Source organism: Phocoena phocoena, chromosome 7, assembly GCF_963924675.1.
Source record: "Phocoena phocoena chromosome 7, mPhoPho1.1, whole genome shotgun sequence".
Taxonomy (NCBI): Eukaryota; Metazoa; Chordata; class Mammalia; order Artiodactyla; family Phocoenidae; genus Phocoena; species Phocoena phocoena.
The window spans coordinates 100,878,808-100,896,694 of NC_089225.1; the positions used below are offsets into that span (position 1 = coordinate 100,878,808).

At 39.9% G+C, this 17,887-nt stretch overlaps 1 protein-coding gene across 1 annotated transcript in view; it reads right to left on the minus strand.

The window, feature by feature from the left end:
• Positions 1–17,887, minus strand: part of AP1S3 (adaptor related protein complex 1 subunit sigma 3) — a 52,666-nt gene that overhangs the window by 6,712 nt on the left and 28,067 nt on the right. The window contains exons 2-3 of the mRNA XM_065880182.1: positions 8,682–8,860; positions 6,719–6,827 (exon numbers count right to left, since the gene is read on the minus strand). Coding sequence (XP_065736254.1) covers positions 6,719–6,827; positions 8,682–8,860 — 288 coding nt within the window. The remainder of the gene's footprint in view (positions 1–6,718; positions 6,828–8,681; positions 8,861–17,887) is intronic.

Here is a 17,887-nt window from a genome sequence, read left to right on the forward strand (position 1 = left end):
GCACAATGATTCCCCCAAATCCTCTTTTCTCACATAGAGATTCTGCATCACTTCCTTTGTGTTCTCTTACATCTTGTGTGCCCAAGTATACGCTTACTTATCAGTCACTTCCCCTTGTATTGTGAGCTCAGGTACAGGAATTGTCTTAGTCATCCATATACCTCTGGAACCTGGCACGTAGTAGGATGCAATAAATGTCCTCAGGATAAATGAGTGAGTCGGCCACCACACAGGCCTTATTTTTATGTTGCTGGGGACTAATGCTTCCCAGATCGACGATCCTATGACTTCACATACAATGGATGACAATATTTTAACAAATTGCTCCATATATTTAGGATTTAGGTCAATAGACTTGCAGACTCTCCAAGGAAAATGGTTTATATTGACACATCCAACTGAATCAGAAGCATAAGAACAAATAAGTACAAAACCACTGTAATAAATGGCCATCTAAGAAAAACTAATCTAATGAATCTGCAAAGGTTATGGTCTCTTCATTCATTAGAACACAGTATCAAATCAACGTGTGTGTGTGTGTGTGTGTGCGTGTGTGTGTGTGTGTGTGTGTGTGTGTGTGTACACACACACACAGCTAATTTCCCCCTCCCTACAGGGTCTGTCTCTTTCTCTCTCTCTCCACACATACACATACACACACATATGTGTGTAAAACCAGTTGAAAATAAGAGTCTATTCACTGGGACATGATACTATAATCCAGGACTTCCCCAGAACTTTAGGGTTCCCTCTGGAGAACAACCATCAGAAAGAGGATGGCATCATAAAAGGAAATATTCTCAGCTTATAAACCCTTTTATTTCTAGAACACTCACTCCAGGAATTTGAATGAGACTAGAAGTGAGCTTCCCAGGCAAAAATGTAGAGATCAGAGTACCGGTTAAAAGTACAACAATGGATTGGGAATAATATTTGCAACATATATAACAGAAAGGAAAGCATAGTATCCATGATATAGAAAGGATTCTCACGAATCCCTAAGACAAACACCACAACATAAAAAGTCAAATAAAGGCTGTCAAGAAGCAATTGATAGACAAGGCAAGAAATGGAAAAGGCCAATGCACATCTAATAATATATACAGCCTCACTAGTAATCAGAAAAATGCAAATTGAATTAATGACCATCTGATTATTAAGAAGAGATAATATCCATTGCTGGTTAAGTGTATGGATAAATAGGTACTCACACTCACTGTTGGTGGAATTTGTAAATTTTATAGGCATTTTGAAGGCTCAAACTGTAGTGTCCATCAGTTTTAAATGTACAAATCTTTTGACCCAATAATTCCGCAAGGAATTTATTCCTATGCTATACCCAAACCAGTGCATAATAATGTATATTAATAACAAGGATGATGCCAGCATCATTTATAATAAAAATTGGAAACAACTCAGAAATCCAGCCATAATGGAATTGCTTAAATAAAGTATGGTCTACCCCTATTGTGTATCATATTATATACCATGGGAATTCTATGCATAAAGTTGGAAAGAATGAAGTAGATTTCCATGGATAGACATGGAAATAGCTCTAAGATAGACTGGTAAGGGGAACAAAAGAAAGCTGCAGAATAAGATGTATAATACAATACCATTTTTTATTTAAAAAACTGTATATGTCTAGAAGGATATGTAAAAATATGTATTATTTTGCTATTTTAAACAATATAGATAAACAGAAAGAAAGCACAGTAGATTAGACATTCATGCACATTAAAGAAGGTACAAGAAGTAAGCAGTTACCAGAGATCAGAAGAGGTGGGAAGTCAGGATTTATAGTAGCAAGAGCTGGGGAACCCCAGAGTTCAAGGCACGTGTAGACCAGGAATCCAGGACAGGCAGGAACCTCATGAGAAGAAACGAGCAACCAGAATCCTGCAAAGTGAACTTGACAGATACTAATGCAAGTTCTCTGGGAACTTCTCATACCCCACTCTCCACTCTCCTAGCAGCAAGTCATCCCCAAGGCTGTAGGGCTCGCCAATGGCCACGGGGCAATTAGTTTACTGCAGCTAGTTTCAAGGGGTAGGGATAAGGTTAGGTAATATGCAAAGCCAGATACACACACACACACACACACACACACACACACACACACACACCTTGATTATACAGTTACTATCTCCAGATCATAAGGGAAATGGCTACACAAGTTCTACTGGCCGAATAGAGAATGTTACAAACAAGCAAGTCATTCATATACAGCAAGTTCAAAATACTATTCTATTTGCTACTGAGTCTAACCCCGAGGGGTTATTGTACCTGAGAGTAAGAAGAGAAAACACCTCAGAACCTGAGACATAATGTAGATTTCTTCAGCTACTGTCTAATTACTCAAATACTACTTCTAATTCTACCTTCAGGGCGCTGCCCCAGTATATCAGAAATGTACCCTTGATGCTCAGATGACTGCACTCCATCTAATTACACAAAAGCACATGGCTTCTGTGTTAATAAACACATGAGCCTCTTTGCTTATTTTTTCTCATTTTCTCATGTCTCTCTATTCTGGAAGAAAGCTTATAAAAGGAAAAAAACAGTGGTAATTTAATGTTACCTTTGATCTCCTAGCCTTGTGTTTACTACAATTTTACTATAATTTGGCTTGAGGGACTTCTGTTATAGCATAATACATGGTGTAGTGAGATTATTTCTGGCATTTAAATAACTAAATCTTTTCGGATAGAATTTAAGAAGGACCTTCCCTTACTGAATTCTGTTCTAAAGTAAGTACAAAAAGTTCAAGTTATGTACAGCAAATGCATAAAAGGATGTATAAAATAATAAGGCAAAGTACAGTTACATAGTGATTGACAGTTTATAAGTATTGTTAATTACACTATGTCTTTGATCCTCATAATAGCCCCCATGACATTAGCAGAGTAAATATTTCTATTCAACTTTTTGAATGTCATTTTTCATATCTGTGAAATAGAGATTTATGATGAGTCAAATCATGGGTTTGGTGAGAAAGCCAGCTGACACCAGGATCCAGCAGGACATAGAGCACCCCTCCCCTGACAACAAGAAAACTCCCTGAATCAAGACAGAACCTCTAGGGCTTCCCTGGTGGCGCAGTGGTTGAGAGTCCGCCTGCGGATGCAGGGGACACGGGTCCGTGCCCCGGTCCGGGAGCCCACATGCCGCAGAGCGGCTGGGCCCGTGAGCCATGGCCGCTGAGCCTGCGCGTCCGGAGCCTGTGCTCCGCAACGGGAGAGGCCACAGCAGTGAGACGCCCGCGTACTGCAAAAAAAAAAAAAAAAAAGACAGAACCTCTCCAGCATAGCAACCTCTGCACTGTCCGGGTGCATCAGTAAAACCTCACATAACAGCCTGTAATGGGAAAATATGGCAGGTGTCGAAGTCCTCAAACTGACCCTTATCTACTGTGAGACTCTGAGGCATTGCCTCTTAGCCTCTATAAACTGGGCTTCATGCAACTTACAGAAGACCGAAAGATTAACTAGTTAATCCTTGTAAATCTCCTGGGAATTGAAAAGTGCTAAAAAATAAAAATAAATTAGTAGCCAGCGATTTTGATTGATCTGTCATAGGAAGGTAATATTTTCTAGTCTTACGAGAAACTCAGTACAGAGGTTTTTCCTGGGATAATATAAGGGCAAAATTCAAGGAAACCTTCAGGATTAACGCAAGAGGAAAAGAAAACCAAAGAGTAATATATCATTCCTGAGACAATGTCATAAGAATCAGTATTGCTGGGCTTACTCATCACAGTTAATTAATAAGAATTGAACATGTACTGGGCACAGAGGTTTGAACTGCTCTTAGCTTAATGAAAGATTCACTGAACTTTTTTAGTGAATTAAATTTTGGTCCATGACAAAGACAGAGCTTCTAAAGGTATGCCAAAACAGGATGAAAAATTAATAATATTAGAGAAAGAGGAATGCATCCTGATTCTGCTGACACTTTAACTGGGCTTAGAATAAGGCAAGTTGATTCAAATTCTCTTGAGAAAGCAACGTGTTCTGAAATATCTGATATTTGGTCAGATAAGATTGAGATAAAATTCAATCCCAATTCACATTATCACAGTTGGATAAATCTAAGAAAACACAACAGGTCAAACCAGAGTGCAGAAATGAGGCGGAAAAGGCAGGCTATGGGAATCTCTGGGCCTCAGGAGAACTCTTTCAGGGCTTTGCTAAAGGCCAAGTCTGCGGTTTATTTCAAAAGACAGTACTGCAATGTCAGAATTCCTCTGAAAAATTGAAAGCATAAAATTAAATAATCTCAGGTTTGAAAACTTGCCACTATATATTTGCAAATCTCTCTTTTAAAAAATGAAAATAAACTTGGTGAACCAGGAGAGAGCAAAAGAAAAATGGTCTTTTTTTTTTGGCGGTATGCGGGCCTCTCACTGCTGTGGCCTCTCCCGCTTCGGAGCACAGGCTCCAGACGCGCAGGCTCAGCGGCCATGGCTCACGGGCCCAGCCACTCTGCGGCATGTGGGATCCTCCCGGACCGGGGCACGAACCCGTGTCCCCTGCATCCGCAGGCGGACTCTCAACCACTGCACCACCAGGGAAGCCCTGTCTTATTATTTCTATACGCTGACCAACAAACTGAAATCTCTGAAGCAATATTTAGGTCTTATAACATAACTTACAAAGACAAAAAAAAAAAAGAAGAAGAAGAAGAATCAAAGAGAGGGAGAGAGAGAGAGAGGGAGGGAAAATTATTTCAGAAACCTTTCAGGTACTCATCCTTGTGAAAACTGTTGCCACAAATCTGACAAAACCTTAACCAATACTTCAACTGCTGTTCATTCCATTATATAGAATACAGTACAGAAAACTCTTCGGAAAGCAAATTCTCTTAACAGCATTTAATAAAAAACTTCAGAGGGCTTCCCTGGTGGTGCAGTGATTGAGAGTCCACCTGCCGACGCAGGGGACACGGGTTCGTGCCCTGGTCCAGGAAGATCCCACATGCCGCGGAGTGGCTGGGCCTGTGAGCCATGGCCACTGAGCCTGCGCGTCCGGAGCCTGTGCTCCGCAATGGGAGAAGCCACAACAGTGAGAGTCCCGCGTACCGCAAAAAAAAAAAAAAAAAAATCGTCAGTGAGCCAGGAAATAGGAAAGAGAGTATTACTGAGAAGAAAACATTTTCCTAATCCACTGATTCATTTCTTGAGACTGTGAACTAGATAAAATATTTCTGGAACATTCTCTAAAATCTGGCCCAGAGCTGGTTCCAAGGGCTGAAAAAACAAACAAATAAGTCCCAGGTCATGATCTCGAGATACTCGCAATTTGGTGGTCAGGCAAATTCTGTACAAGTTGAGGATAATACAAGGCTGCTCCATGTTGCTGGAGCACTGGATATGTCAGGGATAAAAAGACAGAAGTGAGAAGGTTGGAGCAGTGGTCTGGGACCAATGTTTACAATGAGTAAATGCCAAGCTAAGAAATTTGAATTGTATTCATTAAAGATGGAGGAGAGTGACCAAATGTCACCAGAGATCTGTGCATTGGAAGGACAATGCTAACAAACAGGCCAGGAAAGGCAAGCAGAGATGAGCCCAGAGGCAGAAAGGGGGAGAGATGAGGTTTAAAGGAAAAGCAAAACTGTAATCCCAAGTAAAACTATACTAGTGAGAGTGAAAGGAGATGAGTTTTCGTCCAATTTGAATAGACAGAGGCAGACTTAAGTAAAGGGTGGAGAAATACGTGTCCTTCTGTGTTGAAAGATCCTAGGACGTCATAACTTCAAGCACAAGACTGAACAGATTTTCAGGAGCTGATTTTCAGTTCGTGTCACGTTAAGACTGAGGTGAGCATGAGAAGCCCAGTGAACAGCGTCATCAGCAAAGTGAAGAAGAGTCATCTGGTGATGGATTTCCAGGAGACAGAGTCTAGTAGACACACAGGAGAGAAGAAAGAAGGAGGAGGAGGGCATTTAGAGGGCAGGGGGAGGGAGGGAGCTGGGGAAGAGACCAAGTTGGGGCCTTCAAAAACACAGGATGAGAATTAGCAGGACTCAGTGTCAGGGCAAAATAAAGAGGAGCGGATTTAAAGAAAGCATTGCACTGAGCAAGGGTCCAGTGCTGCAGAGAGGTTAAGGCAGGTGAAGATTAAAGCAGCATCACTGGTGTTGACCATTATGATTTCCTTGGAGGAGTAAAGGTGAAGCCAAGCCACAAGCTGCCGCAGAGTGAATGTGTTCTGGGGATCAGGGCACCTCGCAGAGTGTGTTGCTTGGCAGTAAATGCATGGAGATTGAATAGCAATGTGAAGGAAAAGGATTTTGGTTTTGTTAGTCTGGTGTTGTTTTTTTTCTCTTATGTATAAATAATATTAAAGAACCCTTGGAGCTTAGTAAAAGAAACCAGAGAGAGGATAAAAAGGCACAACAGAAAAGAGAAGACAGTCAGTGGGGAGTAAAGGACAAAATATCAAGGAATCCTTCACAATTAAATTCTAGTTTATTGAAACAAGGTGTCTAGTGTGGCTGTGGTCTGGACATACACACACCACCTGCCTCTGGAAGGCTCTGGATCTTCCATTTACTGAGAATTACAGGAAAGGGGGAAAGCATTGCATTCTGATTCTCAGCGCAAATGCAGTTCATACTTTAGACTTGAGAGAGAGAAGGAATGTGAAAACAGGCAGAACTGAAGTCGGAGCTGGGGTGGAGACTGACTCATTCTACAGACCAGGACACCACTTACATTTCCAAAGTATTTGTCCAGCAACTCCACATAACGATGCACAATCTCTAGTGTCAAGAGCTCATTGTCCTGATTTTCTACTGCACAGCAAAAATACAAACTAGCATACCTTGAAAAGAAAAGAAGATAACATAAAATATAATGACACATTACACAACGTGAAGATGGTTTTTTCCATGAATATGCAGTTACCGCTTCCTCTCCAGGGGTTCTTCCTGTCCACATCCAAGAGGGAAATCGTTATTTATCATATCCAATAGCTTCCCAAAATGTAAAATAGAATATATAAAAAATATGGTGGGGATTGGGTTATTTCTGTTAATTATGTGAAAGGTCCTCAAAACTTTACCTTAAGGAGCTGTGATCAGGGTAACCTTTGACCCATGGTAATCAGGGTGCCTGTTCATGCCCCTCCCTGGATTGTGAATTGTCCTTTCTAAACTCCAGAGCCCTGACCAAGGGGCCCAGGGGCCCACGTGCCCACCCTCTTACTTCATACTGTACTGTACTATAGTGTGTCTTACTTCATACTGTACTGTAGTGTGCCTCCCATCCTCAGCTTATCAAGTCCTCCCCCCACCATGTGTGTTTCTTCTGCCTAATACCCACCTCACCCCATACATGTGGCTCACTCCTACTTCTCCTGTAGCTCAGAGCTTGGATGTCCTTTCCTCCAGGAAATCTGACTGCACTGGATGCCCCTGCTATGCATTCCTGTGCCTCCCTCACAGAGCATCCAGAGCTCTTCATTCCGTATTTCATGGTTTGTCTCTCCCCCATTAAATCAATGGCTTCCCAAAGGCAGGTACTGAGTCTGCGTTGTTTACCATTGTTTACCCAGTAGTTATAGATAGCTGTTCAGAGAACTGCTGAAACCTATTCTTCAGGTAATGGTTTAAATCACAATTGAACCCCAAGTTGTAGAAACCAGGCAGAGAGTAGGGACAAGCCTTTTGTCGGCAAGGATTTCCTGGGACTCTGTCTTTCTATCCCTGGGATGCTTATTACTGTAAGGGCCTTTGCTGACGTCTCCCACCATGCTAGTACGAAAAGTTTTGACCTTGGGCCCAGCAAGAGAAGCTTGGTCCAGGCACTTCCTGGTAATTTACTCCATTGAATACAGCCTTTGATGTTACCTCTGTCTTTCCCCTTCCAGTTTTATAAAAACACCTTGTGAGAGCCTTTCTAATGTGTGTTTTCCCTCTGAAAGTTGCAGTATGATGTTGGATGCAGGGTCAGATCGGCTGTGTTCTGGTCCTGGTTTAGGCATCAGTTATCTGGGTCTTTATGAGCAAAATGACTTTACCTCTCAGGGCCTCAGTTACCTCACCTAGAAATTGAGGTCCCTTTCTAGTATGGTCCTGCCATGGCAAGTAGGTACAGTAAAGAGAGGATATACAGTCTTTAAAGTCAGAAAAATCTGGATTTGAATCCTGGCTCTAATGATTACCACTCAATTACTGTGACTGGGGACTAATTACTTAAACTCTCTGCGGCTTCAGTTTCCTCATCTGCAAACGTGAATAATAAAGAGCCGCCCATCTCTCTATCATGTTAACCTTTGTTCTATAGCATTTGTTACTAACTGAAACTGTTTTGTTTGCTTAACAGATGAATAAGTTCCAAGAGAGCAGGAATGTTCTGCGTCTTGTTTGCTACTGTATACACAGTCATTAGAACAGTGCTGGAAATATAATAGATGCTCATAATTTCTTGAATGCATGTGTGCATTATCAACACATAAATTAAGTATCTAGAATAAGTATCTAGAATCCGTCCTGGCATATGGAAAGCCTTTCAATAAATGAGGGTTCTCTTCTATTTAGTCTACTGGTACAAACGTTTGGCCTCCAGCCTTCAAAGATTTCAGTAAATGATAGAATTGGTGTTGCAATCTAAAATGCTCAGGACTCAACAAACCAAATAGTAATAAGAAATTCAGTTCTCATGAAGTTACTCACACCTTTTATAAACAAGTTTTAGCTCCTTCCAGTCAACAAAACTGCTTGTCCTCTGACCACGAGAGAGAACAATGTGAACAATTTCCCGGGTAATCTTTTTCCTTTCCTTGTCAGGGAGAGTAGTGTACCATTTCTGCAGCCGTAATTTCCCTTGTCGACTGAAGAGCAATATGAAATGAATCTAGAACAAATAAAGGAGAGAAAAAAAACCAGAATTTGGTCAGCCAAATCATTCTGCCATAGATATTAAAACACAGCAGCAGGGTTTACAAAGGATTATTCCGAACCGAGGAAAAAAATAATTACCAGCAAGAAAACTATCCCCTCTGACAATTACATTTAACCCCAAAAGAACAAAGAAATGCACACACCACAAACATAGCTTATTTATACTATAGGAGAAAGATAAGTTTTCTTTTACGAGTCACAAACTCATAGTGAGAATAGAACTCTTTTGAGAAAATATTAAATATATATCAAGGCAGAATAGAACTCTTTTGAGAAAATATTAAATTCTTCCTTCACAAGCCAAAAAAAAGTTAAAAACAGTAGAAGGGTTTACTTTAAAAATTATACTCTTGTTTCATATCACAAGTATAGAAACCAAATGATAATATAGACATAAAGAAGAGAAGTAAGGGAAGGAAATAAGGATGAAGCAAGGGGGAAAAGTGAGAAAACTAGAAGGGGACCATATTCTAACTTTTTAATAAAAATTATATATATATTTCAGGTGTACAACATGATGGCTTGGTATACACATACATGACGAAGTGATTACTATAGTCAAGCTAATTAACATATTATCTCCTCACACAGTTCTCAGTTTGTGTGTATGATGACAGCACCTGAAATATACTCTCTTAGCAAATTTCCTGCATTCAATATAGTATCATAAACTATAGTCAGCATGCTGTACACCAGATCTCTAGATTTACTCATCTTACATAACTGCAACTTTGTTCCCATTGACCAGCATCTCCCCATTTCTCCCACCTCCCCATCCCTTGTAACCACTGTTCTACTCTCTGCTTCTGTGCGTTTGATGCTTTTAGATTCCACATATAAGTAAGATCATGTAGTATCTGTCTTTCTGTGCCTGTCTTATTTCATTTAGCATGATGTCTTCTAGGTTCATCCACATTGTTACAAATTACAGGATTTCCTTCTTTCTAAGGCTGAATAATATTCCATTGTATGTGTATGTACGTATGTATACACATACACACAGCATACTTTCTTTATCCATTCATCTGTCAATGGACACTCAGGTTGATTACATGTCTTAGCTATTGAGAATAACACTGCAATGAACATGGGAGCACAGATATCTCTTTGAGAAACTGATTTCATTTCCTTTGGAAATATACCCAGAAGTAAGATTTCCCTTGGAAATATACCCAAAAGTACTATCATATGGTATTGCTATTTTTTTTTTTTTTTTTTTTTTTTTTTGCGGTATGTGGGCCTCTCACTGTTGTGGCCTCTCCCGTTGCGGAGCACAGCCTCCGGACGCGCAGGCTCAGCGGCCATGGCTCACGGGCCCAGCTGCTCCGCGGCATGTGGGATCTTCCCGGACCAGGGCACGAACCCGTGTCCTCTCAACCACTGCGCCACCAGGGAAGCCCGGTTTTGCTATTTTTTAATTGTTTGAGGGACCTCCATACTATTTTCCATAATGGTTGTCCCAATTTACATTCCCACAAACAGTGTGCAAGGGTTCCCTTTTCTTCACACCTTCACCAACACTTATCTCCTATCTTTTTGATAATAGCCATTCTAACAGGTATAAGATGATGTCTCATTGTGGTTTTGATTGGCATTTCCCTGATGATTAGTGATATTGAGCATATTTTCATATACCTGTTGGTCATTGGTATGTCTTCTTTGGAGATATGTCTATTCAGGTCTTTTGCCCATTTTTTTTTTAAATTGGATAATTTGTTTTCTTGCTCTTGACTTGTTTGAATTCCTTATACATTTTGGGTATTAAACCCTTAACAGATGCACGGTTTGCAAAAATTTTCTTCTATTCCATAAGTTGTCTCTTTACTTTGTTGTCTCCTTTGCTGTGCAGAGGCCTTTTAGTTTGATGCAATCCCATTTGTCTATTTTTGCTTTTGTTGCTTGTGCTTCTAGAGTCGTATCCAAAATATCATTGCCCAGATCAATGTCAATATCAATGTCAAGAAGTGTTTTCCGTAGGTTTTCTTCTAATAGTTTTTTCAGGCCTTACATTACGTCTTTAATCATTCTAAGTTGATTTTTGTATATGAAGTGAGATAATGGCCCAATTTCATTCTTCTGTGTGTGGATGTTAGTTTTCCCAACACCATTTATTAAAGAGACTGTCCTTGTCCCACTGGGCATTCTTGGCACCTTTCTCAAAGTTCAAACTAAGTCTCAAATGTAAGCTCTTTACTCCACTTTGTGGGATACTTGGCTGAGAGTTTTAGAGTCAACCATCTCAAGATACAGTTTGGCATCACAATAAATGTTTACAATTTAAATAGTGTGTTGACCACATTAGGAAGAAACCTGCTTTTATTTTCAATTAAGTTTCAAAGTGTGTATTTGAAATGCACATTCCTATTTCAATGAATTTTGAAAGCTTTACATGAATAGAAGACACTGTAGAAATTTACTGTGGAGCCTGGGAGGTATGGAAGATTTGTTTTTCAGAAATCGTCAGATGGTCCGATCTTTATTTCATGAGATTAAGTTTTCTCAATCCACAGTATGAGAAGATCAAGTTTAGAATCATAATTTATTCTGTTGCGTGTTTGTTTTGTTTTAAAAAAATAAAATTCATTATTGAGGTTAATTGTGTCATGGAGGGAACAATATATACTAGGAGCCAAAATAATTACAATTTTAAAACTTTCTACAAATAAAATATTCAACCCTTTTTATTAAAGAGATTTGGCTCTGAATGTCACAGCACAAATCATACAAACTCAGTAGGTGGATATATCCAAAGACCAACAGAAACCAGGCTCTTTCCTCAGAGCATCCCCTACCCCAGCCTATAGAATTTGAGGTCTTCTTAATAAACTACATTCTTTCTTAGAAAGGAAACATCTGTTAATAAGGACTTGAAAACCAAGACATGGCAAGTGAAAAGAAAGCAAGTTAAAAAGCCCTGCTCAACTAGCAGCTTTAAGAAAAATCACCCTCAGTCCGGAATTTTAAGCATCTGCTTAGAACAGAGCATTTTCTTAAATAAACATTTCACTATCAGCACAGGGATAGATAATTCAATAATGAAACACAGCTACCGCTTTCTAAGAATCATATTGAGAAAGGTATTTTTTGCTTCCAAGAAGAGATCATTATAAAAGTGACATTCTAAAAGTACACAATTGAATGGGAATAGAATAATAAAACCTCAGGATCTTGAGAACAAGGTCCAGCTTTTGGATTATCACCAGGGGCTAAGACTATTCAATCCCATTTAGTGACTGGTCAGACCTTTGCTAGAGAAATGAAATCCACACATTTTCTTGGTGCTTACTTTGCATTTCCTGTCAGAAAATTTTCTTCTTCACATCTAACCTAAATCTTTCCTGTTACAATTTAAACCGATTTTCCCTGATTTTATCCACAGAGCAGATTAAAAGACAATATATCACTACCCTCGAAATAATAAGAAACTCTTCAAATACTTGAAGACAGATTTTAAAGTGTACCTGGAGTCCTTTCCTTCCAGAAGAAATTACCTTGGTTTCATGTCTTCTTCTTATTGGTTCTATTATCAGATTTCAAAACCATCATTGTTACAATTCCTCCAGGATTACCTCATAGATAAATGTCACTTTTAATTTATGGAGCTCAGATCAAGGAGCTCCAGTGAGTGGCTGGAACTATTGCTGAGTTTAATTATGGATTACTTTCTATTCCTTCTACTGCAACTTTCCCTCAAGATCAAGTGCCTGCCTTCTTAAACGGCTCAACAAGGTAGAAAATAAACAAATAACTCTTTTTCATTCTAACAATGAATTCAAAGAGAAAGGATGACCAGGAACATAATACACACATCCATGAAGCGATTTAAAATATAAAAATGTGTTTCAAATTCAAAAGAAGTAACAAACAGGTTCAAGTTTATCCAATAATTGCATTGCATAAGACAGTGTTGACAGATTTTATCCTCTCAAGTTCTGCTCTAAGGGAAAAGAAGTGTAGCTCGCTCCTGTGTGTCTGGTGTCTGTTGCCTCTCCAGAGTTAACAGTGTAGCATGAGAAAACTGGCGGAATGAATTGTAGTGATTCACAGGAGTTCATCACCTCGAGCAATTAATTGTATCCAATTTATCGGTTTAGTCATTCAAGGCATATTTGGATAATATGTTTCAAGAGGTTAATCAAATACCATTTTTGATTAGCATTAGCTTGAGAGTATGAGAAACAGGCAATTGGGAGGGTTTGGATTTTTTTCCCAATATTTACAAAGAGCCAACTTCAACTCAAGTTGATGTCATAAACAAACTTCAACTGACTTCAGAACACCCAGGCATTTTGTTTCAATAATAGTGCTGGCAAGAAAGGAATAATGGAGAGGCTGATTGGTAATCCTCTTCTGGGAAATGCCAAGTCCAGAAACAACCATAACATCCAACGAAGTGTGATGAGCAAGCCTGACTTCTTACATTTGGCCCACATGCTCTGGCCTTAGGTAGGCATCTGATTTCACTGAGATCTCCCCTCCCTCAATCAAGGTTAACCTGAGACAATAGCAGAGGAAATAATCACATTGGCAGCTGAATTAACTGTACTTTAGAGACCTTAGAGCACAGATCATTTATTCACGCAACGCATATTTACTGAGTGCCTACTCTGTGCACTATGAACCTACAACGTAAAACTTGGTTCTTCACCTTGAAGCGCTTTTAATTGTGATAAAGAATACAAAAAAAAAAAAAAAACCCAAAGTAAACATATTGAATTAAACCACAGGGCTTTATCTCCTCTACCTCCCAAAATGCCACTAAAATGACAATAGTAGAATTTTCTTAAATGCATTAACCCTCAAAGACTAGGAGAATGACAGGGGATGTGATAGCAGCCAAGAGATTTCAACAAATCTTTGGAAGATGGAAGGAGACAGAAGAGTGATAACTAACTCAGCAAAATAAGGAAAACCGTAGCTTAAGAGGCAGATTACAAAGACAAACCAGCCAACTCTCCCAGAGAAAGCCTGAGGGCAGCACTTGTGGGTACCATGGCTCCGCAAAGTTCTAAAAACAGGGACACTGGCTAAAGGTCTACCTACAGAGTGGCTGGCATGGACCACCTGTGGCATTTCCAGGGGATTACAGCTAAGTGAGAACGCTCACGCATGTGTACACACATAGCACACATGCACATACACACACTCCTCAGTAAGTTCCCAGCTGCTTTATTCAAGGGCACAGAAATTTAGTGGAGGTCATGCAGTTGAAGCACCTCTTAGCTCGGCTTCCTCTGGCCCCCAGTCTGTAATGGACAGCAAGCAGCTGCCAATGATGATCCAAACAATGCACGGTTTACTCAACCTGAGAAGCTCAAATTTGTGTAATGCCATATTTCTTCTCTACTTAAGGCTCTCAGAGACCTTACCGTAAGAAGAAATATTTAGAGACACCTGCAACCCTCCTGGATCTTAAACGTAATTCAGAGCCTGCAAAGCTATATATGTATCTTCACTAAGAGAGAAACATGTTCCTGCACCTCTACCACCAACTTTGTTGTATAAAAAAGCCCATCTCCTAGTCAGGAAATGGAATGATTCTTCTCTGGAGACACTGAATGGCAGAGAAAAGACCTCTAGGTACTAACAATGGAGCTTTCCAGGCCACCTGACTATGCCCTCAGAACTGCCTATTAGCATCTTAGCACCCACTTTTAAATATGAGCAGAGGATTACCAGACATTTGAGAATAGTCTCTAATGTCAAAGAAAGAGCTGAAAAAAACAAATAGAAAAAAAGTAAGCACTGGATACAGTAAGAAAGCATGCAGGACAAACGGTTACACACACACACACACACACACACACACACACACACACGAACATGAATATGCTCAGAGTTCAAAGAAGATGGAGTTCCTATATCAATAAAACAAAAACAGCATTCTACTGGGGGAAAAAGAGAGAAAACTCTTGCAAATTAAAAAGTATGGTAACCAAAATAAAGTCAGAGGATTCTCCAAGAGATCGGAACAAACAGAAAAACAGATGGAAAATTAGAGGAAAAAATAAAACTATTAAGGGGTCAACCCAGAAGGTGCAAAATCCAGAGTTACAACAGAGATAACGGAGGGGAAGAACTAAGGGTTTGCATGCCACAACTAAGGAGCCCATCTGCCGCAACTAAGACCCAGCACAACCAAATAAATAAAGAAATAAAAATTTTAAAAAACAAAGCAAAACAAAAGAGCATTGGACTCCTCACCTGCATTTATTGGAAGACTACACGCCTACACCCAACCAAATTATCAATCGAGTGAAAGAGGGGAAGTGACCTTTGAATTTTCATACTTGCAAAGACTAAAAATAAAGAGAGAAAGATAAAGAAATTTGCACTCAGTATATCTTTCTTAGGAAGCCACTGTAAGACGTCTCTGAGCAAAGAGTAGAAAAGAGTTAGATATGGTTACCTAGGGCACAGGGAACCCAAAGCAAAATGATGCTGAAAGGAAAGGCCAGAGTGACAGCCACATATCAGACCAAGAAAGCAACCATTCCAGACAGAAGTGGTGGAGGCTGGAGAAGGGGAAGGGGAAGGGGAAGGGAGAAATAGAATTTATTGATCATTTCATTTCTTTTTACAGTTGGAAAAAAATACTGATAGCCATCTGAAAGATCTGCTAGTGCATTGGTGGGAAAAAACAGGGATAGATACATAGAAAACCAGGCCAGTGGAAAAAATATTTATAAACTCCAGAAAAAGAAATGATACAAGCAAGAAATCATCATCCTTATAAATACTTTGGGAGAAAGAGAAGTGAGGAAATACGCATGTGAGCAGAAGGAAGTAAATGCCCAATTACCATGACAGGAAGGCAGGAGACAATGTAAAGAATTAGGAGTAGAAACTTGCCAGCATAAGCATATTATTTGAAATATAGACATAACTACCCAAAGAAAGGCTGCAATTATTGAAAGTGAACAACGTGGTAAAGGAAAAGAGTTGCTGTGTTTCATTATAAATTATATGTCTGTTTGATTTCTTTTAACTATGTACCTATATTACTTGGATTTTAAATTTTTTTTAAGGAATTAAAAATAAATAAATAAGGGATGGTGGGATGCCTATATTTGACAGTGACATTAAAAGCATATTCTGAGGGGATTCCCTGGTGGTGCAGTGGTTAAGAATCCACGTGCCAGTGCAGGGGACACGGGTTCAATCCCCGGTCAGGGAAGATCCCACATGCCACGGAGCAGCTAAGCTGGTGTGCCACTACCGAAGCCCGCGTGCCTAGAGCCCGTGCTCCGCAACAAAAGAAGCCACCGCAATGAGAAGCCTGCACACCGCAACGAAGAGTAGTCCCTGCTCGCTGCAACTAGAGAAAGCCCGCGGGCAGCAAGGAAGACCCAATACAGCCAAAAATAAATAAATAGAAATAAAAAATAAATTTATTTTTAAAAAAAAACATATTCTGAGATATTTTCCCTTCTCCTTCCTAATATTAAACTCTGAAATTTAGAGGGAAAAATCCTTAAATACGTTAACTATTCTAAACTATCAGTTTTGAGCTCTCATATGATTTTATCTGAGGCAGTTTTAGTTTTCAACCTGTACCAGTTCATGAATAAGAGTGCCATTAGTTTACTAGCTTCCAGGTGGAATAATACATTTTACTTCCTGATTTTACTTCAAGCACATAACATTTGACCAGAATTTTACTGTTCCCAATATAATTTTTAAAAAGAGAGGATGGATTAAAAAGTTTTTGCAGATTCTGTACCTATCCTCCATGTACTGACAATTCACTATACATCCCCCTTAGCTATCACCTATGCAGCGAAGACGTTCACCTCTGAAACTTCTTTTCATACCATGGGTTTCTCAATTCCCTTATCATTTTGCATGTTTCTTCCTGGATCATGTCTAACTCCACCTTTTGCTCATAACAGGGACTTAGTAAATATTGGTGGAAGTGTTGAATTTTGAGAAACGGCAACTAGCCCTGCATTAATATTCTGAGTAGAGAACTGGGTTTTCTATAAGGGTTAGAGAACACTGTGGTTTGGGGTTTTATCGGGATCATATGCTTGTAACTGGGATTACTTTTCTCCAGATGCAATAAACTCAACTCTCACTTGTTGTATTTGCCAGATCTTCTGGCAGCTTATCCTGTCGGGCTTAACAGTTCTCTGGCCAGAAGAGCTTAACAGCATTTAAAAACCTAGAGCTCCAGCTGCCCTATTCTCTCTGCTAGATCAGTTGTAAAAAATGTTACCCACAACTGGTCTGGGCACTCATTCCTTCGGGGTCCCACAGTTTATACTTGCACGTAGGAATGATCCCTTTAACAATTAGCCTGATTTCCTTCCTCTAAGCCTGCTCTGAAAGTGACAAGACCAACCCTCCAAGGCTGCTGCCTCTCATGCATCTCCCTTTGGTCGGAACCCCAATCAGAGGGGTTTCCAGAATGTAGAAAGAAGGGATATCCACTGCTTCTTCACCAGCCTCATGTATTCACCTTCTCATTGGGCTCCAGTTCCCTCTTCCACAGTTTCCTTCTCTCTAAAAAGGTCATTTGCTTAAGCTTCTAGTGATCTACCTTTATTATAGATGTTACCAGCATGCCCCAGGTGGAAATAAGATGATGTCAGACCACAAAGTTTCCCAGAAGTCATTTACTCGTGTTCTTAGGACAAAGGTTCATTGACAACTGGCTAGACCTCTAACTTAGTGACCCTTTGAAACAGACTAATTGCGTGCTGGAAATTTTTTTTTTTTTTTTTTGCCATACCACACGGCTTACAGGATCTTTGTTCCCCAACCAGGGATTGAAACCAGGCCCCTGGCAGTGAAAGCACTGAATCCTAACCACTGGATCACCAGGGAGTTCCCTGGAAATTTAAATTTTAGTTTTTCCAAACTCGTTATATGCCACCCAGTCCAAATGGTGTACCTCCACCACTGTTTCAGATTTGATCCAGGACATGCTATGCATTTACCAGTAGGCCAACCCAAATTGGATTCAGGACATGAAGGG